We start from the raw sequence: 23,380 nt of genomic DNA, 5'->3' as shown, positions 1-23,380 counted from the left end.
ACAATGCATTACAATCAAGTCTGTATTGTTGGTTTTACCGACTTCAGTTATTATAAGTTCTATTGTTGGCACCAACCCTTGAAAAATAGTCTTTGTTCTTGCCGATAATATTTTCTATTTTTACCGCGTGGCTGAAAAACCTCTTTGTTGGGAAGCCTTCGCCGAATGTCAACTTAAGTCGAATATCCGTTCGCACGCACCTGGTGTTCGGTATTGAATTTAGCCAGTCAGTTCAAATGTAATCATTAGAGAGGTTCAGCTGAGAACGTTAATTTGAATTGTAAGCCAAGTGTGAGGTGACTTCCGACATGGTACGAGTGTATAAGAAAATTGTAGGGAGTCGGCCCTATCGACATTACAACAGTGAAAATTTACAAAAGGCCATAAGTGCGGTCCTTTCGAGCAAAGTATCAATAAGGCAAGCTGCGAGACAGTATCAGGTACCAAGGAGTACCCTTTCTGACAAACTAAGAAACAAGCATCCAGGTCACCATGGAGGTCAGAAGTGTTTGACATTCAAAGAAGAAGAACAGCTTGTACAGGGACTCATGAAATGCGCTGAATGGGGTTTCCCGTGTCGAATATCAGACGTTCAGCTCATAGTTCAGGGCTACTTGAACAGAGTAGGCAGAGTAGAAAAGCGATTTAGGAATAATTGCCCAGGTTCCGAATGGTGCAAGTTATTTCTTCAGCGCCACCCTGAACTTTCACACAGATTTGGAGAAAATGTAAAACGATTTCGCGCTGCTGTTAATTGTGAGATGCTAAAACAACTATTTCGACAATTTGGAAGAAGTTCTGGATGGCGTACCACCATTAAATATAATAAATTACGATGAGACAAATTTCACAGATGACCCTGGCAAATCCAAGGTGATTGTAAAGAGAGGATGTAAACACCCAGAACTCATAAGGGACACGTCAAAAGCCAGTGACTCAGAAGATACCCCATGCATTGTTTGCAGTGAGTTGTGGTCGCGAAGTAAGCCTGGAGAAGAGTGGGTCAGGTGTCAAGTTTGCAGAGGATGGGCACACGAACAGTGTGCAGAGTTTCCCAGAAAGCAATATAAGTGTGTTGTATGTAAGTAAAAAATGTGTATCTTCTTTTGTCAATCTCAAATTTCTTATGTCTCATTTCCTTGTTTTTTTAACACTACCCGTATTGGTTTCATCATCATTGTAAATTGAAATAAAGCATAATCCTGAAATGAAAACAATAAACGTAAAATAAATAAAAATAAACCTAAAAGCAATTATTAAAAAGTCAATTATGACATGGTTAATCACCCCGTATAATACACTTAACAAATTATGTCCGAATACACTCCTGTTGATGCACATAAATCGGAAATACATTAAAAATAAATAGTGTCCGAAGCAGCCCCAGAATGTGAGGTGACTCCGGACATCTTTTATGTTTTTTTTACTATTGTTGTAACCACGTCTACTTTTTTTGCTGGCCATCAAATGATAAGTAAAGCCTTGACTAATATATATTATTTTTTCCATTATGGTATTATAATGATTACAAACATAAACTAAAAAAAAAAATTAAAAAAATGTCCGAAGTCACCCCAATTTACAGCCACAGTGGTTTAGGGGGACCATCAATATGTCAGGGGGGAGGGCAAGTCATTAAAAATTCTCTTACAGATATCTAAATTATGATTTTTGCATTAATAATAGCATTTTGTATTGAGGTCTGGAGGAGCCACGACTAGGGAGGGCCAGACCCCCTACCCCCCGATGGTTGCGGGCCTGATTTCAGTACAACAAAATCTGGTTAACATTTAAAGTATAGCTCCTCGTGTTGACTGCCTGCATCCACCTTCCTGCCAGTTCCTTGATTTCACGTTGATATGACATCTTGCACTTAGAGACAAAAGCCATTCACTGCTGTTTCCACCTCCTGCTGGTTGATAAAGCATCGTGATTTCAGGAAGTGCGCTATATGCTGGGTATGACATCAGTTTGATACCACCAAGTTTTTGAACTTTTTGTCGCGTTTCTTCGAATCGGGTGTGGTTTTGCGTTATCCTGTTGCACAGAGTGAGCTTTTGGCTCACCAATGCAGATATTTTTGGCGTAATGCAGCATATATCCTCTCCAACTTTTTAAAATACACATTGACATAGATGGTATGACCCTTAGGAAAGAATTTGAAGTGAATTTCCCCTTCGTAGTTCATTCACACACAAAACATGAGTTTATGCTCGAAACAGCTCTGTTTAACGACCGGTTCTGAAAGTTGACCCTTGCTAAAGCACCATTTTTGCACATTTGTATTTCGGAAAACACCTACTGTTCATCCCATATGACAATCCATTTTAGGAAATGTACACCACGTGGACCTTGCAGGAATTGTTGTCACACATCCACTCTTTTCTGAGCCTGACTTGGGGTCAACTCGTGTGCAGAAAGCGGTAGCTCCTTATGGTTTTGCCTAGTTCGTGAAGGTGACACACTACAGTGGACTGGGACTTTCCGACTTCATTTGACAGTCGTCGTGTGCTATTTCAAGAATTTTTCTCAATGGCAGGTTGTATGACCTCAGAATGTTACCCTGGGGCGCCTGGACCTTGGCTAATCTACATTTTTACAATACTCGTATGTACAAAATTTCAGGAATCAACCAGTTGTTGTGTTGTAGTTCTCCGCCCCTTCCCTTTTCGTATGACAAATGTTTTGGGTTACTGCCAGAGAATTATGGTTGAGTTCAAGTTTATACAGTAACAATTCATGTATGTTCATCTTCAATTCGTGAGTAATGATAGAATGACTTATAAAGTTTGTGATCCGGAAACATTCGTACTCATGACCCAGTATTATGACCCGGAGACAATACAGAAAGAAGTCTCTTATAACTAACACGATTCTTTCTCTTGTCTCTATCTCTCTTTTCCCATTAAATCTAGAATTTTCTTTCTCTCTTATGTATTAAAGCATTCCAATGAAAGGTAACTACAAGATCTATCAGAATATAAACGCTCAAGTATCAATGAAATGAAAAGTTACACATTCTTCTTATGACGGATCGTCAAAATGTCATCAAGCGAGCTTCTAAAACTTTGGTAGAATATGAAATACTGCCGAGTCAAAACAATGTTATATTAAATGTACTCATATTTGTGTAATGTGTTTTCAAATTCAGTGCATTACTTTTCAGTATGGAGTGAGGAATAAACATAAAATCATATTTGAAACAGTGAAGACATGGTACGTTGATAAATATATTTGATCCCATGCGCATGTTATGCACGCACAAGTAGTATTCCCAAATCGTCTTAGGGTATGGTTATAGCGAAATTTTCCTGTTTCATCCTTCCCTTTTCCTTCTTCAACGGAACGGGAAATGCAAAATAAACATTGTTTTAAATGGAACCTGGTTATACCGCCTGCTGGATCAAGCTTTATATATCCTTTCCGTTTACAAGAAACAAACACTTTCTTTTCAGTAGATGATCAAGTTGACCGTGATACTCTCTCCCCCCCCCAAAAAAAAAAACACACACACACACGCCAGTTCTGCTTGCTCAGTACATGTAAGAAAACAGGGTTGCAATATTCTCTTTACTTCAGGTTACTCAATTTAATTTGATGCTGTGATTTCTTTAAGTGTGTGCTAAACTCTTACTGTTCATTTTGTTTCGTTTCAGGTCACATCTATGTGTTGTCTGTCTACATACGAGTTCTTTAAAAATAATTAAATAATCAAATAACCAAATAAATTATAAATAGGGCAAGGTTTAGTATTTTTAGATAGCATACTAAAAAATAATAGTCTCACCTCAATGTGCTGAGGATGGTAAGCTGAAAACAAAGAGAGAGAAAACAAACGAAATAGAAGTAAAGATAGAGAAAAAGGCAGAGGCAAGTTGCGACTGTAAAAAATCACTCCATGCCGTAGACATCGGAGGACCACTGATGGGCAACTAGAGATATCTCGCCAAAAATTGGCGGTCTCGCAGCGAGATCCGCGGCGGCCCCATTTCTGTTTTGAAAAGTATACCATCAGCGTCAGAGACGCGGCGAAACGCCAATGAACAACAAAATTACTCCTCCAAAATATGTTAAATCGCCTATATGCGTAATTTGTTACATTAAAGAGAGTCTAAAAAATACGTGCCCCAGGGTAGGCGGAATCATCAACCTTTGAATTACTAGGCGCGTGCTCTTCCAACTTGGCCACGGAGGCAATGGAGAAACGTCGTTTGTAGAGGCATAAATCGTTGAGGTATTTCTAATTTAGCTAATCAGAGTGCCCCTGTAATCGTGTATATTTGACAATAGCCGTTTGAAATTAGATAAAATCCGTTAACCATATAATTTTATAACAAAATGACGCGCATCTGTTTACTTTATTTCATGGTTCTCCCATATTTACTTTCAAATGATCAGCTACAGTTGTCATCTAAACCCATACAATTATACGCACTCATCTCAAGATTTTTCACCTCATGATGTAGTGGCCCGTAGCTCACTTTAGGAACAGAAAATGAAATCAAATGAAATCTTTGAGCTTTACGTCCCACGGTTATGCCGGTTAGGTTAAATGAGACGGTGATGATGGGTAATGAATGAAATGGTGGAATGAAGAAAGTGGGAGGAAACGGGAGAACTTCGAAAAAAACCACGCACACGGTGTTTGTCCACCACAAAGTTCACTTGGCGGAGGCTGGGATCGAACACGGGACCTCAAGCACCAGAGGTGAACGCTCTACTACTGAGCCACCGCGGCCCCCCACTTGAGGAACAATTCATCAGGAAAAATAATATATAACAATAACCGCATGCACATGCCTGGAGATAGTAAGTGTTGGTCCCTTCGCGGTTCTCCGCGACGAATCGAAGAAACGCGGACCAAAATGATATCCTCGCTGCTACGCGGTGATAACTTTAATACTCCGACTCTAGATATCTCTTTCGACTCGACGAAGCCCTGCCGCCAGTGGCACACTAGCGGCAGTCCTTTAACGCGTCGCTATAGCGACGATCGACATTTACCGGCAAGTGGGCCACTAGGTGTTGGCGACGTTTACGGCATGGGGCAGTCAAGACAGGGGGACGTGCAAGTCATTAAAATAGGACCAGTTATTAAATTTTGGAAATTGTCAAATTTGAAAATTTCTAACGTAGTATTGGACCTTGTTATGTACCTCTATAAGTGTAGGTGCTCCATTGCGTTCCCATTCATGGGAAAATAATTGCAAAAGCTGTAACTTTCAGGTGTTTTTTTTTTTTTTGACTATTTTATCCTCTTTGATAAAGGTGTATCATGTTATATTATTCTATAGTTAAGAAAAGGGGTCTGTTCTCTTTCATAGGATGTGGGTATATTGACGTACACCTATTAAATTTTGGGAGCGATATAAAGGACCAACTTTTAAATTTGTAAGTTACCGAACTTCCGAAAATCCGTCTTTTCTACTTTATCAGCTGTATTGGAAAGTTCAAGTTGGACGACGTTAACTCCAATGAGGTCAATTGAGGGTAATGTTTGAGGTATTCAACCTTGCAGGTTTATGTTCTGAACCTTCTAGAACTTTCAGCCTACGTCATGAGAACGTGATTGTGGGTATTTCCTAATATTCGAAACCTAATACCTTTTATGGAGAAGAGAAGAAAAAGGGACGGGCTTTTGTCAAACAGCCTTTGAACAAAGCTACGAACACCGAGTTTGTCGAGAGAGTGTGGATAAGATTTTTGACGGAGTAACTTCGATTGACGACAGCTCATGGAGTTACCACGATATATTAAGATATTGTAATCTGCTGACATACTGAAGGAACTTTACACAACAAACCATTACATTTCTACAGACCATAGATTCTTATTTTACCAACCTAAATTCTGCTGCACCTTCTTGTGTATTTCATTTATAATTACTATAACAGCTATTTTAGAGCTATATCCCAAGTTTAGTATTAAGGTATTTTTATAACAAAATTGAACGATTTGATCATGTATGTTTTCAGCTTTGCAGAGCTGGTAGTGGAGAAAATATCCCCAATTTATTGGGTAATAATTTATTTACATTTTTCTAAGTTGCCTTTAGTGCTTTGTTGTCACTACATTCAGAGACGGAACATAAAAGAATAAATTAAAAATTTGTAAATTACATCCACAGGAATCGAACGACGGACTTCCGCGACTATATCTCTCAGCATGTAACAATACTTTGTAAGGTTTCACATTTGAGTACAGGGATCCATTCCATTTTTGAAGATGGAAACATAATGCAACCATTTCAAAATTTGAGAGAGGCACATAGGACCACCCCTTAAATTTGTGGAATTGACAAAAAATTACATTTCATAGAAGTTATTTAGAACTCTAGTATATATAGCTCTGAAAATTTACGTGGTTCTGCCTATATCTCTTCTATGCATAAAAATTGCTAATATATTCATATTGCCATGTGTTTACTATGTAGTTGGATATTGACCTAATTTATCTTGTTAGGTGAGGATTTACTACATCGTATAATTGAGTACAGAAATATCAATTCTCTTTATAGAAAATAGGATCATTGATGCACTTCTCATAAATTTTTGGGAGGGTACATTAGCCCTACCCCTAATTTGGGAATTGTGAAAAAACAAATTATGATAAATGTTCTCTAAAACTCGAATTTATATGTATATTTCTGTAAATTGGTTGGTACTGCTTGTTCCCTTTCATGACTAAAAAATGTACTAAATGGTTTAACTTCTGTCACTTCGTGGGTAAAAAATCGCCAATATTCAAACTCGAGGATGTTGTCCTAATATATCTCTTAACACTTAGGGAGAATTCATAGTCTAAGTTCATTGGTACCATCGAATTGGTTGATCCCTGCCTCTGATTCAAATGTCTCACTTTTAATCTTAAGGATTGTAGTTTAAGGTCAGCGTGGAAATTTATCTTTAGTCTTATTTGATTGGTCGATCGCTACCTCTGGTTAACTTCGAATTTTGAACTTTAAAATGAAAACTTAGGGTATGAAACTTGATACAATATCACTTTTCGTACACCCAACCTTAGAATTTGTAGCTATAATTCATACATAGTTTAAGGTCATAGGTGGTCTGATTGGTTGATCTCTAATACCAACTCCAAATTTTGTACTTCAAACAAGATCTGTACTGTAATCTATTGATACACATAACTATTTTATACTTTGAACATTAGGATTGTAACTATGAATAAGGTTATTAGTAGGAAAATTACAGACTTCATACCTTTTATGCAATTATTAAAATCGATTGATATACACGAACAACAATTGCCCACCTTGTAATTTAGTCGCAATTCATATTCTAAGGTCATTAGTGGAAAGTTATTCCTGATACAATCTGATTGATTGATTACTGGAAAGTTATTCTACATGCAATTTGATTGACTGATCACTTTCAAATCTTTGCTTTAAAGTTTTACCAAATTTGTTTAACCTTTTCCGATCACTGATTTTTAGAATTTTAGCTTGAAAATTTTTAATTTAAGTTTTTGAGATTTTTGATTAGAAAAGCTTTAGTTTGAAAATTTTGTTATAAATGTGTTTAGTTTGAAAATATTTAATTTGGAAATTTCGGTATTAAATTTTTTAGTTCAAAAATTTGTTTTTACTTTTTTGATCATTGTTTTAAATTTTTTGTGTGAATATTGTTTAAATGTTTCAAGTTTCAATTTTTTGCACTTATTGAAAAGTTTTCGAAAATTTGTGATAAAAATATTTTAGTTTGATAATTGTTTGCATTTGTTGAAAGTTTTTAAAAATTTTAGTTTGAAAATTTGTAGCTCACTGGAAAAATATTTACAAGTGTAAGAAAAGAATCGGAACAGTTTAGCATAAAAATATTACAACACTGTTCACAAGAATTTCATCTTCACGATTTAATCAAACATGTCAGAACAAGTTTAGGCAACGTCAGTAGAATTGCAATCACATCCGTTTATAATTGATTTTGACACTTTTTGGTTGTACATGAAATAAAAGCACGTGTATATTAAAAATATTATTATTATTATTATTATTATTATTATTATTATTATTATTATTATTATTATTATTATTATTTACAAAAACACGAACTCTGATTGGTTACCCACATACGTAGGTCCATGTCAAATAAAGGATATGAATATTGTTTATACAATTTTTCTGCATTTCTCGCTCCAGTTCTTCTTTACAGTATAATTTTAATTTAAACTGAAGTTTTCTCAAGTCTATGATAATGTCTATAGGTGAAAAATCAATTTCTATGCTGTCACAAATAAACTGAATTAATACATATGTGTATATCCACGAATGGTGTTGACAATCTTCGATGCAGTCTAAATAAATGTACAATAAGCATTTGGCATTTTTCAAAATTGTACATTATCAGTAATATGTTTGTGTTGCAGCACAACTTCAACACAATGTTTCACACATTGTAATGTACTTGTAAATTTGTTCCATTCTGTTTGTCACAGATACACAATATTACAAAATATATGAAGCATTTTTCTACGTAGATGAACCATTTTATTACAAAGTGTTGAAGGTTGCACCACTTCATTGTTTGTGCCTAATGGTTTCACGATTATTAAATCCAGTTCTCATTGAAAATAATCACTAATATGGTCAACTAGAGTAGGTAATGTTTTCTACTCTCTAATGTTCAGTTGCACAAGAAAGAATTCTGCTTTGTCAAATCTTAAGACAGGTTCAAACGAGATATCACTTACACTAACAATCATGTTTCGTTTTCAATGTATTTATTGGATAATAGTTGGCAACGAGGAATTATTCGTAAACTTTAAGGTTAGTGGTACACATTTTTTCTATCAGAATGCTCTAAGTCGAATGATTTAATCATGAATCAGATTGCTGTTTGGTTCAACGTTGATAACGTTATGCTGACGTAGTAAAATACATCATCGTTGTCATTGAAACGGAATTTTGCTTACTTTGTTGGATCCAATGAATACAATAACAGATTCGGCAAACATTTTTTCAATATTAAGATGTAATAACATTTCATAGGATTGTGTACTAAATTGGAATTGATGACAACTTAAAACTAAGACTTTGTAGAATAAATATATACTGTAGATCTGGTGTTAAAGAAACTTAATACTTCTTATTTTGTGAATTCCATTCGTGAATTTCTTGATGATAAAATAATGTTTCTATCATTTTCAAAAATTATCACTAATCTTAATCCAAATTTTGTAGGAATAACTTCACTAGATAAGATTCTATAATGTACATTTTGTTGTAGTGTGTAGTATTGTAATGTAGTAATGCCATGATGACGTTATGGCGAATACTATTTTGAATAATATTTATATATAAGAACAAGAATCTACATGTCGTAACTGATGTGATGCAATTCTGCTGGTATTGCTTAAACTTGTTTTGACATGTATGATTAAACATGATGATGAAATTTTTGTGAAAAGTGTTGCAATATTTCTTTATTCTAAACTGTCCTGATTGTTTTCTTAAACTTATGAAACTTTTTAGTGAGCTACAATTTTTAAACAATGAAAAAGTTTTAAACAAATTTTGAAATTAAAATTTTAAAAAATCAACAAGTGCAAACAATTTTCGAACTAAAATATTTTAATCAAAAATTTTCAAAAACTTTTAAATCAATGGAAAAATTGAAATCTTAAAAAGAATTATACAAAGTTGTTTAAACAAAAATTTAAAAGTGATCAAAACTTTTAAAACTTCGAACTAGAAAATTCAAACCAAAATTTTCAAACTAAATACTTTCAGACCAAACTAAAAATTCATCTCCAAAATTATCAAACTGAAAATTTTCAAAATGAACTAAATTTAAAAAAAATCTAAGATCGAAAATTTTTAAGCAAAAAATTTAAAACCTTTTAAAATATTAAAGAAAGAACTTGAAAGTTATTAGCCAATCAAATTGCATCAGACATAATCTTCCATTTATCGGTCAATCAGATTGCACCAAGAATACCTTTCTACCAATGACTTCAGACTATGAGTTGTAACTACAATCCTAAAATTTAAAAATGTTAAAACAGATCGAAAAAATAAGCAAATACTTTGAAACATAAACAAGGAAGTGAAAGTGATCAGCCAATCCGATTGCATCAAGAATAACTTTCCAGTGATCAATCAATCAGGTTGCACCAAGAATGACTTTCCACCAATAACTTTAGACTATGAGTTGTGACTAAAGTTCAAGGTGTGAAATTGTTGTTGCTTTATATCAATCGATTTTAATAAAATCATATCAGGTATGAAATCTGAAATTTTTCCCACCAGTGACCTTAGTTGTAGCTCCAATCCTTGTGTTCAGTGTAAAATTGTTATGTATATCAATAGGTTACAGTAATAGCCTATCAGGTTTCAAGTACAAAATTTGGAGCTGGAATTAGGGATCAACCAATCAGATTTCACTAAAGATAACTTTCCACCAATTACCTTATACTAAGTATGAATTATTGCTACAAACCCTAAGGTTCAAAGTGTGAAAATTGTATATCAATCGGTTTTATTAATTGCTTATCAGGTTTCTTAACCTAAATTCTCATTTTAAAGTTCAAAATTCGAAGTTAATCAGAGGTACTGATCGACCAATCAAATTGCACTAAAGATAAATTTTCACGCTGACTTTAAACTACCAGCCTTAACCTCTACAGACCTGAATTTTTTTTACTGCACCAAAAAAATATTTCTGAATGTTTTCTAGTTAAATATATGTATTTCGGTGTATTAAAAGAAATTTCTTATTAAAAAGTGCCACAGGGACACAGGGAGGGCATGTGCTTATTTGAGTACTTTTGGGCGTACTACATGTATTTATTCTAAATGTAAAAATAAATAAAGGATGTTTTTGCTAGGAATGAGGCAAATATTAGTAGCTAGTTATCAATAAAAAAAATATTTGCTTTCGTTTTCAAGCAGAATTCTTTATTTTAACATCATTCAAGATCCATTCAGTATGAGTATAATTACTCCTGAGAATTTGGTTGAATTCACTTCATGCTATAAATGCAAATGTTAAATGCAAATGTTGCAAATGTTAAATGAAAAATCGAATTTTAATGACAAAAATATTGTTGTAGTGTTTACAACAAAGTTAGAACAAAGTAGGCTATATTGTTGTGACGTATCCCAACAAAATACGAAACAAAGAAAAATGTATTAATTGTATATTTACCTTCAGTACCTTATAAGATATGCTGCTATTTTAATCATGTACCGTCAATGTTTCATTAGAACAATCATACATTTTACATCATGAGAATAACTTTAACGAGAATACTCTTATTGTCCTTAACTATCACATTGATCTAATTCATACATGCTGTTTTCCCATATCATGTCTCTTTTTGTTTTTGGTGCTTCATTTGGAAAACAAGAAATGGAATCTAATTCCATCTTAGTCTGCTGAGCACATACTCTGATACGGTACTGGTGCTGGTTTCATTCAATGTGAAGTCACTATTGCTGGCCTCATTGTCGTCTGATATTGAAATGTCACTAGGACATTACCTAAATTTGTAGAATGTGATCAGGATTATGCAGTACTTTTCTTCTATAAGATCTTGAAATAAATTAAGAACAATGCCTTAGAATTTAAGTAGCTACTGCTGAACATTATTCCATAAATGAAAGTTACTTGAATTTAGTCGCAAGCAAAGAAAAACTAGTAAAATTAAAACAAAGAAAGAATTTAATATAGAAATATTTAGAAATTATAGTAGCGATCACCTCTCATAATATTCCAGCAGTTAAAACTTTCATTAACACTACTTAATCGGAAAATAAGTTAAAAGCATAAACAGAGAAAGGATAAAATCAATGTTATGGTCGGTAACCTCAATTACGGCTTACGCCCGTAGCATAAATAGATGTAAAACTTTATAAAGAGAATATTACAATATAAGCCGATTTTATTACATTATTTATATCTCAACTGATTTTAACACATCTTCTTAATCCAGCATCTAATATATATTTATTTCTAAATGCAACTAAAACAAAACAAAACTTAAAATAGCTTTTGAGAGATAAAAAATATCTAGCAATATGAAAAGTTCTCAAATGAGTACAGGGGAATAATATGTATAAGTAAGTACCAAAGTACTCATTTGAGTACATGGTAGTTTTTACTCAGTTCTGAAATACACAGAACGTCCCTGTTACAAATAATACCTTTATATCAAGAAGTTGATATTAAATTACAAGAAAATAATTTTTTGAACCATGCCGAAGGTTAATAAAAGAATATACTCACGTTTTTTTTGTCAGGACCTTCAATCCTATCCTCTCCTGCTGCAGCCATTCCTCTGAATCTCACACTGTGTGCTCAATACTGCCATCCAATAGACCCAGAGTGCACTAAATGTGTCCTCGAATAAGTACTTGAGTAGCGAAACGTGTAAGGAGGCGATTGAAGTGAAACAACATATATGTACGTAGTATTAAAATGAATGTACTCAAATGAGCACTAGGGGACCGTAGAGGTTAAGATTCAAAGTGAGATATTTGAATCAGAAGCAGGGATCAACTAATTCGATGGCACTATGAATTCTCCCTAAGTGTTAAAATGATATATTAGGACAACATCCTCAAATTTGAATGTAAGGACGAGGTGGCTCAGTGGTAGAGGGTTGGTGCATGGGTCCTTGGTTCGGTACCTTCTCGCGCCAAGTGTGCTTTGTGGTGGACAAACATAGTGTACATGTGTTATCTTGGAGTTCTTCCGTTTTCTCCCACTTTCTTCATTCCACCATTATATTCATTTCTCATCATCATTGTCTCCTTTACTCTAGCCTGCATGACCGTAGGACATAAAACTTATAGATAAAGGCTTGAAGTTTGAATGTTGGCATTGTTTACTCATGAAGTGACACAAGTTACACCATTTAGGACATTTTTGTAGCCATGAAAGGGAATAAGCAGTACCAATCAAATTTATAGAAATATGTATTCGAGTTTTAGAGAGCAGTTACCATCTTTTGTTTTTCCACAATTCCCAAACTTAAGGGGGCTAATATACCCTCCAATATTTAAAAAGAATGCATGAATGTAGGTCTACTTATTTTCTGTAAAAGAGAGTTGACACCTGTGCTCAAGTATATAACCATATGTTGTAGTAAAACATAATCTAACAAGATAAATTAAGTCAATATCCTACTGCTAAACACATGGCAATATGAACATTTTAGCAATTTTTTATGCATAGAAGGGACATAGGCAGAATCAGTCAAATTTAATGTTATATACTTGAGTCCTAGAGAATGTTTACGAAATGTAATTTTTTGACAATTACACAAATTAATTTTTGACAATTGACCAATGCGCCCCTCCCAAATTTTGAGAAGAAAGCTTTAATGTACCCATGCCTTATGAAAAGAGAACGAACCCCTGTACTCAAGTACAAAATCGTATATGGCGTTAGAGGCTCAACAGAGAATATAAATTAGATCAATAACCGATCAGGTAGGGAAATGCCAATATTAATATTTGTACATTTTAAATCCATAGAATGGAGCCACCCGAATTTACAAAGTAAGGTAACATAAAAATTCTTGCCGTTCTAGAGCAATGATAAAGAAAGAGCAACAGTAGACGGTATATACCTTTCGGTTTTGAAGTAATCTCCATCTGAATGCAACACCTTTTGTCAATGTTCCTGGAACTGCACAATACCCTGATGATAAAACTTGGCGGTGGTGGATGCAAAGAAGTCCGTGAGTGCATTGCGCAGATCTTCCTCATTTGCAAAGAATCTCCTACGGAATTCGTTATTGAGGGAATGAAACACGTGGTAATCTGTTAGCATAAGTTCCAGTGAATAAGAGGCCACAGTTTGTCCTAGTCAATTTGCTGAAGGGTCTTCCAGGTCCTCTATCCCACATGTGGCTTGGTATTGTCATGCAAAACCAGGAAACCCTTGCAATTTATCATTGCTCCCTCTTGCCTCAATGCACGGTACACCTGATGCAACTGCTGAGAGTAGAGGTCAGCAATGATGGTCTGACCAGGTGGAAGGAGCTCGTAATACACTACTTGCCTACAATTCCACCATACACAGAGCATAACATTTCGTGGGTGCAGAGGCGCTCTTGAGGTGAAAGGAACAACGTCACGTGGCGACAACCATTGTTTGGAACGCTTGGGAGTGTCATAGAGAACCAACATTTCGTCACCAGTGAGTACACGATTAAAGATGGGAGTATTCAGGTTCTGAGTGAGCATGGACAAAGAGGTTGTCTCTCGTTGTTCCTTGTTGGCTGCCGACAATGTGTGTGGTACCCACTTCTTTAACTTGTATGACTTCTCTATCCCATGCAGATGCAGTCCGACTGTTTCAGCAGAGACATGGTACTTTCCTGCAAGTTTATCACACATTAAAGAACTGTCCTCCTCAATGGTTGCTTTCGGAGCCTCGTCATTTAGCACATATTGTCGTCCACTGCGAGGTTCATCTGAAAGGCTGTCATTTCCCGAACGAAATTTCCGGAACTAACGACTGGCGGCGCTTTCGTTCACGGCATTTTCTTTAAGTGCCTAGCATATATGGCGACTTGATGCGGCAGCTGACAGACCCACTTCCAACTCAGACAGCAAACCAGGGGCGTCATTTAGGGGGGCAGCGAGGGGCATTTGCCCCCCCCTGAGTTTGAGATGTATATAGATTTTATCAATACAATAGTAGTAGATCAGTGAGAAACGCGAAAATTTACTAATATCAAGGGGTTTTGTCCCCCCCCCAAGCAAAATGCGAAATGACGCTCCTGCAGCAAACACACGCAAACAAGCTGCTTCGGTATCCCCATTTCTCTCCGACACTGGACGAGCTATGACTGCTGTGTGTGCGCAAAATGCCTGTATTATTGAAGATCAATGGTCAGACTAACTCCCGATCGCTTAGCAGGCACGTGCGTCAGTTTGTTTTGTCCCTGTAAACGCATTATTAATGGGACATCAAAAACAGCAAGTAAAAACTTTTTTGGTTACCTTGAGAACGTTTACCAAATATTATTTATTTTTTTTGAAAATTCCTAAATTTAATGGGGGTCCTATGTACTCCTCCCACATTTAAAGAAGATATCATCAATTAACTATGTCCTGTGAAAAGAAAATGGACCCTTGTACTCAACTATAAAATCATATAACGTGTTAAAGTTCCGTAGAAGAAGATAAATTAGATCAATAACCGACTACGTGGCGATACTAATATTTGGAAATTTTACCCACAGAATGGGATAAGCAGGACCACCCAAATTTACAGAGCTATATATTGGAGTCCTAGTGAACATTTACCAAGTGTATTTCTTGACAATTCAGAAATTTAAGGGATAGTCTTATATACCCCTTCCAAATTTTGAAACAGTTGCATCAATGTACCCATGTCTTATGAAAGAGAGTAAACTCCTTAACTATAAAATTATATAAAGTGTTAAAGGCTCATCCAGTGGCGTAGCACACTTTTGGGGGCCCCCCCGCAAAGTATAGAGAAGGGGCCCTAGTTGTAAAGCCGATAGAAGTAAGATTGAAGTTCTACTTCTTTAAATCTTTATTCATAGCAAGACTTCGGGGGACCCTACACCTCGGGCCCCCCCGCACTGCGGGGGTTGCGGGGGCAGCTGCTACGCCACTGGGCTCATCCAAGTGGATAAATTAGGTCAAAAACCACCGAAATTTGAATGTTTGGCAACTCTTTTACCCATGAAAGGGAACGTGATAATCAACTCCAACTTAAAGATGTACATACCATAATTTCCGTTGATCTGGTTGATAGCGCGTGCGCCTTTGGTGTACATGGTCCCGGGTTCGATTCCCGGCGGGAGAGGCCTTTGGAATTTTAACTGTCCTGGATATGTTTCTGTTTGTGTCCCTGTCCACTTTGGTAATGGTTAAAAAAAAGTAACCTGTATACGAGGAAACTCGAGTATTTAGAAAACTGAGATATGATCGGTTGATCACGGGAGCCACGGTGGCTCAGTGATAGAGCGTTCACCTCTGGTGCGTGGGGTCCCTAGCTCGATCACAACTCCCGCCAAGTAGGGTCTGTGCTAAATAAATACCTTGTGCGTGAGTTTTCTCGTGGTTGTCCAGTTTCCTCCCTCTTTATATTCATTCCACCATTACATTTATTTCTCGTCATCACCGTCTCCTTTAGCCTAGCCGGCATAACCATGGGACGTAAAACTGAAAGATTTCATTTTAAGATTTCATGTATTTTTCGCATCAAGAAGATAAGATTTCAAGACGATAAGACCATAATATTTCATTTAGTGATTTCCAAAATTTAAGAAATAGTACTACGCAGCTGTCCCCAAAATTGAGGCGTATCCATTGCCAAAATTTAGAGGGGCGATCGTTTGGACCCCTGAACCATGGCCTCTGGGCTAGAGATAATAGCACTTGAGGCAGGGAGCCAGGGGCACAAAACTGTGCCTAACTTCCGCGCATTCTACTTATGAAATCTAGGTGAGTGTACCTGTACATATACCGGGAAGAACAAACATCTGAAAATAACTTTCTCGGTATGAAGGGAGGGACAACGAAACGTGTATTGTAAATTCATTGAAATCTCGAAATCGATTTTTGCATTATTACCATATTTTCTGCTCTTATATCGTCGTTCGAGAGTAAAAGTGCTACTAATAATACAGGCAGTTCTTTTCTAAAAATAATTACAGATTATGAATTTGTGTTTTAAAAAATCAATGAGAAGAATGCTTATAACAACATACGAACTTGTTAGACTTCGATGACAACCAGATTATGATGGTTGTTGATTTTTGGGCTGTTCTTTGAAAAGTAAATAAATATCATGTATGCATTTACGCAATATTTTTTTAAGCATATATGTTTATACGAGATAATGTTACCTTTCGCTTCATCGGAAATGCAAGACAGGAAGTGTGACATATTTTCTTTACAACATTGTAGATCTGGCGCAGATAATACATAACATTACACCGCACCTAATTACAGGATCATCAACCTTCTTTTCGCACATTTCAACCCAAAATAAACATATCAGATAACATTTTGAGAACATGAAAAAGGAAATAAGCCTTATATTTTATGCAAAAATTAAACAGTTCTCATATTTCAAATGCTTTTCTTTCCTTTCTTTCGACAGATAATACCTTGTCCAATGGTAATCATTATCTCTTCACCGATGCACGAAAAGTCAACAAGAAACATGAACACGATTGGGTGGCTCCCACATGAAAATTGGAGCGGTTGTCTTCCTTGTGCAAATGTTAGTACATATCATGTTCTTTAACTGCGCAGTGCATCCAGGGAAAAATGTACTCTAATGAGTTCATTCACAGTCGAAGAAATTTACCAGATGCGTGAGTATATTGAATTTTTGTTTATATCTTCGTACCATCGTCATTTTAACGTTTGTGTCTATATGTTTGTTAGAACTAATTAACTATGGATAAATAATAAACACGGAGGTTTCTTACAAACCGAAGAAACGAAATCTCTACATTGGGTCCTATTCTATGCCAAACAACTTAGTCACGATTTTCTTACAACCATATCCCGAAGACCCAGAATTTTAAAAATAATTTTCTATTGTGTTTTTAGTGCTAAAATATTTCTTCCCAAAACTTCTATATACATAGTAAAATGCCTGTGTTAATTTAACAAGATGCTTTGGTTACTCGGGTTGTGTTAAATTATGATACATGACTAGTGATACTTACACATATCGGAGTATACAGGGTGTTATAAAAATGTCTTACAATATTTTGGGATCAGATTTCTCACATCAAAATAAGAAAAAGAAAGTTCATACGGACCTGTGGTCGAAAGTGCATAGTTGCGGAGTTATAGGGTGCCGAAAACGTGAAACAAGTAAACTTTAAAAGTTTATAGCTCCACTACTATGGGGCCTATCGTAGTCGAGTCAAGAAATCACTGAGGAATTGGTATGTGAACTATCCAAATATCCACATTTAAAAATGCTCCAGTACTTGCACACCAACTTTCAGAGAGTAGGTGGAGCGTGATCAAGTACTCCGAAACAGCCTCTCTAAAACTGATTGTGCAAGTACGGTGGTTCTGAAACATGGATATTTAGATAGTTCACATACTAGTTTCTCAATGATGTCTTGACCCAACTACGACCAGTCCTACAATAGTGGAACTATGGGCATTTAAACTTCATTTTTCACGTTTTCGGCACACTATAACTACGGAACTAAGCACTTCCGACCACAGGTCCATATGAACTTTTTTCTTATTTTGATGTCAGGAAACTATTTCCAAAATATTGTAACAAATTTTTGTAACACCCTGTGTATTAGATTTCGTGCTAATTGTTAAAATGAAAGTGGTTAAATCAACTACCTTATATGATGACTTGAAGTTTTACGTGTTTTCAGAAACACGCCATTCTTGTAGTTTTATGTGTCGTTGCCAAATAATTACATTTAAAAACATTTTCTTTCTTACTAAACGAAAATGATTATGATCGGGAACAATAAAGTAATTATGTATCACATGTATAAGTAACCTGTATTAAAATTGAGTTGTATTAACACTATAAAGTTTTGCTGTATAAAGTATTTACAGGCGTATAAGACGAACATCTTTTCCTTTGGCAATAAGTTCAAAAATGAAACACCTCTTAAACGCCGGTACAGAGATTTTGATTATTTCAATCCCAATAAGTATTTCCGATTCTGTCTTAGTTAATTTCTTTCTTGATTCCTTACGGTATACGGTAAATGTGAACGAAGTTCTAGTTACGTATAGTTCAGTGACTCAATAAATGAAGCTTGAATATAATTGCTGTATTTATCGTTTCATTGTGTATGCTAGTCTCTAAGTGTTCATGCGCTATAAATATTCTCAGACGCACTTGTGATTCTACATTAAGTTGCTTATTGTGAACTTCACATGTGTTTCTTGTCTAAATATCAGTTAGTATTTTTTTAAAAAGCTTTATAATATTCAATTAATTTTTTTTTTCTTCACAATTGAATATAGAAAAAGAAGAGCGTGTTACGCTGGTGCGTCTTATATGCCAGAAAATGTGGTACTTCTGTATTTCTTATAGCCAAATCGTGTTCCGCCTATCTTACACATATCGACTTTACCACTTCGTTACCTGTTGCTCCGCGTCACCCATCTTATATCTATCTATCTATCTATCTATCTATCTATCTATCTATCTATCTATCTATCTATCTATCTATCTATCTATCTATCTATATATATATATATATATATATATATATATATATATATATATAGTTTATCACTTCGTTAGCTATTTCTCTGCGTCACACCCATCTTATACATCTCGACTTTATCACTCTGTTACCTGTTGCTCCGCGTTATAGTTATTGTAAAAAAAAAAAAAAAAAAAAAAAGAAATCTTTAATAATTTAATTTTCCACAATTATACTCTTTAGGCTGAAGGAGACGAGTTAACTAAAGTGAGTGATTATGAAAGAATTTCTGGAATGAGAATATGACTAGAAATCCTGAGAAAACTCATGTACATGACGTTGTCTACTACAAATTCATATAACTTGGAACTGAACCACCGACTCCATGCACCAGAGGTGCGCGCTTACCACTGAGTTAATTCTTATAATGTTCCACATTATGTAACGTTTAAATTTGTTGTCGTTGTAACGTAGATCCACAGTTCATGAATGAAGAAGAGCATTTATCTGTAGTAGTAGAGACAACTTGCAAACCGCTTGCTGTAAGCTTTGATCCGACTTGGTTGGAAAGCGTGCAAGCATGCCGCAAGCTGGATTCCAGTAACGAAGTTACATGGGGTCAACCTTGTATTCAGTGTTCCATTCAAGCTTCACGAAAGCGTTTTACGCTGGTGGCAAGTCAATAGTCAATGAAGGCTTGAGATGCTATGACGCTCTGGGAAGGATCTAAAGTATCGCTTGCAAGTACAACAAAAGGCAGATTATATGAAAGCACGCGTTGAAAGGGCAAACTAAAAGCCAAAAGCCAAGCACGCGCCATCTAGGCTAAAGCTTTCTCACCCAGATGTATTTATGTAAATATGATTAATCAGATGTAAATATGATTAATCAGATATATTTAGTCCAGTATGGTAGTTGTTTCCAGATTATATTATTTTACTGGTAAACAGTATCCCAAGCTGTCAGAACTGAGCATAAGAGGTAGGTTTTAATTCTTTTTTTTTTTTTGTTAAGTAAAAGAATCTGTTTTACCTCGAAATGCTTAATTTCAATTTTTTTAACACAAACAGAATTCGGTTGTAGTTTACGAGAGCTAGTCCCCGTTTGGGAAGGAGGAGAAACACCATGCTTTTAGGAATTATTCACTGACTATATAGGATGTTAAAAAAGTAGGTAACAAAGTGTTCGAATTAGTTAATGAGTCATTGAACAAAAAAAGAAAGCTTGTGTATTCCTCTCTCCTGTGTGTTTATTTGTTTTGACGACTAGCCCGTTTCAAATGTTTGATGTTACGTCAGTGAATGAAACTTGTACATATAGGTGGCGACAGCGGTAGTTGTTGAGTACTTGCGCCGGTTCTGCCTCTTACCTAGGGAATTTCGAGCATGTTGGTACGTGATTTTCGATCATACTTTTAGAGCTGCGGCTTATAATAATATTTGGGAAGAGTTGGAGTGTGAACACAACATGATCTGGGTTTGTTTTGTGTTCTATTACCACTTGTACATCATATAAAATCATTTTTGTAGGTAGTACAACAGTAACAAGTATCCACGTGCACAGGAGATGAGAAGTAGCTGTTGTAAACTATTACCGAGAATTCTAACATGTACAAGAGTATATTAATGATGCTATGTGCATATTTTCTGAGTTACTTGCTGCAAAACTATTTACGCATGGAGACCATAACTAGAAAGCTCAGACTGTCTTTTTTTTTTTTTTTTTTTTTTTTTTTAGCTAACTTTTACATGTGGTAGCAATTGAAACTTACATGAGCATATGATAACCTCTCAAACAAAGTCCAAGATTAGTTTTTTCTTGCACATGGCTAAAATGATGTCTCTTAATGTCTCTGTTGCCTCCGTTTTACTCCTCCTTCTGCCAGCCTGAATCCCCATTATATTACAAAATTTATTAGTCTTTAATTTGAAGTTAAGTACTTATTTTTTTTTTTTTTTTTTTTTTTTGCAATTAGAAAGTCCCATTAGTTTCTATCACCGTTGTCCCTTAGGACAAGTTATTATGAGAAACGAAAAACATATTAATGGTTCCTCTTGATTTTAAGGCTTTTTCTTATAATTACACTTAAGCACCAGCACTTTTTAACAGATTAGCATATCTATTTATTCCTCTATTTTTTCATAAAATTTTGGTTTCCAACACACTCCCCCACTGAAAGTGTATATAATCTGAACAACACCTTTTAGTGTGTGTCTGTTTTACTTTTTTTTTCTTCATAAAATCTTTGTTTCCAGATTATATTATTTTACTGGTAAACAATATCCCAGGCTATCAGAACTGAGCATAAGAGGTAGGTTTTAATTTTTTTTCTAGAAGTAAAATAACCTGTTTTACCTCGAAATGCATAATTACAATTTTCTTAACACAAAGAGAAATCTAACATATACAAGAGTATATTAATGATGCTATGTGCATATTTTCTGAGTTACTTGCCACAAAACTATTTACGCATGGAAACCAAAACTAGGAAGCTCAGATTGTCTTTTTTAAACCAACTTTTACATCTTTTAGCAATTGAAACTTACATGAGCATATGATACAGGGACGGCATTAAGGGTGGGCGGGGGTGGGCGACCGCCCACCCGATGGACGGCCTCGCCCACCTATTCGCCCACCCCAACAGAAGTAGAGTAATGAAGGTGACATCCTGTACTTCAAAAGCAATAGGTATTACTCTGGATTGTAATGAAAAATGTTGTAGGACAGTTTAACTCAGCAATGAACAATGATTTTAAGACATATACTTGTAGTAATACTTGTATAATGACGCCAAAAGTTGTGATTAACCTTTAAATTACGCGGGCTTTAAATTAAAGCATCTCGTGAACTACGAAGCCATTTAAACCGATTTCATAGGGCTGGAAAAAAATGTAAAAATAATCCTCGTAATTGCCGCAGACACATGAAACAAAAAAAAAAAAAAAATTGTTAATATCTCTACTTGAATTTCAGTTATTGACATATACGTGATTTTTATTGTTTTATGCATTATTACTATTGTTGTTACTGTAAATTTCCTTTTAGGCAAGAAAACTAAAGTTTCTTCCCCCACCTCTCCCCATATATACTAATAGGAGGAATATGTGTTTATTATTCCTTGAAGTCCATTATTTGACATCACAATCCATGTAAACCTTCCTTTCTAATTCCAGTTTTTAGTCCAGAAGGAAATAACACACACAAAAAATAAAACTTACATGGTGTATCTAGTTTTTTCCCCATCATTCCCAGATAATTCGCAAATTGCTGAGGACCAATAAAGTTAGCACGGCTAGAATTGCTAAAATTGTTTCCCCTCGCATGGTGTAAACGTGATTGGCAGCATGTTCCATAGGACATGAGTATGGGTGACTTGCTTTTATACAAGCTCATTTAATTACACATTTCCATATTTTGTTTCTTCATTAGCAATACAGGCTGCTCACATTAATCCAAACCCATCCCGAATCCTAACCCAGCGCTTATCCGAATGATATTTAGTCGGCGGGGTTGATATTGCAATGAAACTATCATATGAGTGAAAAAAAAAAAGAAAGAAGTTAGCTCAACGGTTTTAAAAAAGAATATATCAAAAAAGATTTTTTGACATTATTTTGTAGTGATAAAATATATGTGTACTTAAGTTAGATAACAAAAGAATTTTGGAATAAACAGTCACACTTATTGTGGACTAATGAGGTTCTCCGGCAGTCACGTAGCGTAAGAAGTAATTAAGTGAACAAACAAGGCTGTTACGGAGAACCTCAGGGTTTGGCTGACGAAATTAATAGCATATAAAAAGGTAAGGGAGAGGTCCAAGGATCATCTCGGAACAACCAACGGATCTCAAAACAACCAACGGATCTCTCAGCAACCAACCAAGATCTGCAATAACATGGGTGGTACACCAGCATACTTAATGTAAGTTGTATTTTTCACTTTCATAACTTGCTGTCATTCATATAAGGCTCTAAGCTGGACGAATGGTCTCCTGTGAGAGAACATAATCTAAATTTGTAATTGTAACCTCTAATTCATGTAAAATAAAGTCTTGCTTGTTGAAAAAGGAAATTATTAATTAGTTAATTGTCATATGACAGGCAAGAGATCACTAACTACCGTATTATTTTAACATGGCTCCCAGACGAAAGAATACAGCTGGGGCCCTATATTAAATGACAGCAGTTTTCTTTATACCAGACTTAATTTTTTTCTTATC

At 35.3% G+C, this 23,380-nt stretch overlaps 2 protein-coding genes across 8 annotated transcripts in view; one reads left to right on the top strand and one right to left on the bottom strand.

Moving 5' to 3' along the window:
* The window catches only part of LOC145662490 (putative pyruvate dehydrogenase E1 component subunit alpha, mitochondrial), a 138,653-nt gene that overhangs the window by 112,000 nt on the left and 3,273 nt on the right, over positions 1-23,380 (bottom strand). The gene's annotated exons all lie outside the window — the stretch shown is intronic.
* LOC145662462 (pickpocket protein 28-like) overlaps positions 17,116-23,380 on the top strand; it is a 66,412-nt gene continuing 60,147 nt past the window's right edge. For 2 of the 4 annotated variants that reach the window (XM_081728098.1, XM_081728070.1), the window contains exon 1: positions 17,117-17,328. In XM_081728098.1, coding sequence (XP_081584224.1) covers positions 17,282-17,328 — 47 coding nt within the window. In that variant the 5' untranslated portion in view covers positions 17,117-17,281. Of the gene's footprint in view, positions 17,329-21,344; positions 21,473-23,380 lie in introns of those variants that run through there. The other 2 variants (XM_081728081.1, XM_081728090.1) reach the window with 2 other exon arrangements.

Source organism: Thermobia domestica, chromosome 1, assembly GCF_964235325.1.
Source record: "Thermobia domestica chromosome 1, izTheDome1.hap1.1, whole genome shotgun sequence".
Classification (NCBI taxonomy): domain Eukaryota; kingdom Metazoa; phylum Arthropoda; class Insecta; order Zygentoma; family Lepismatidae; genus Thermobia; species Thermobia domestica.
The sequence above is the reverse complement of the archived record's forward strand: the minus strand, read 5'-3'. Positions and strand labels throughout refer to the sequence as shown.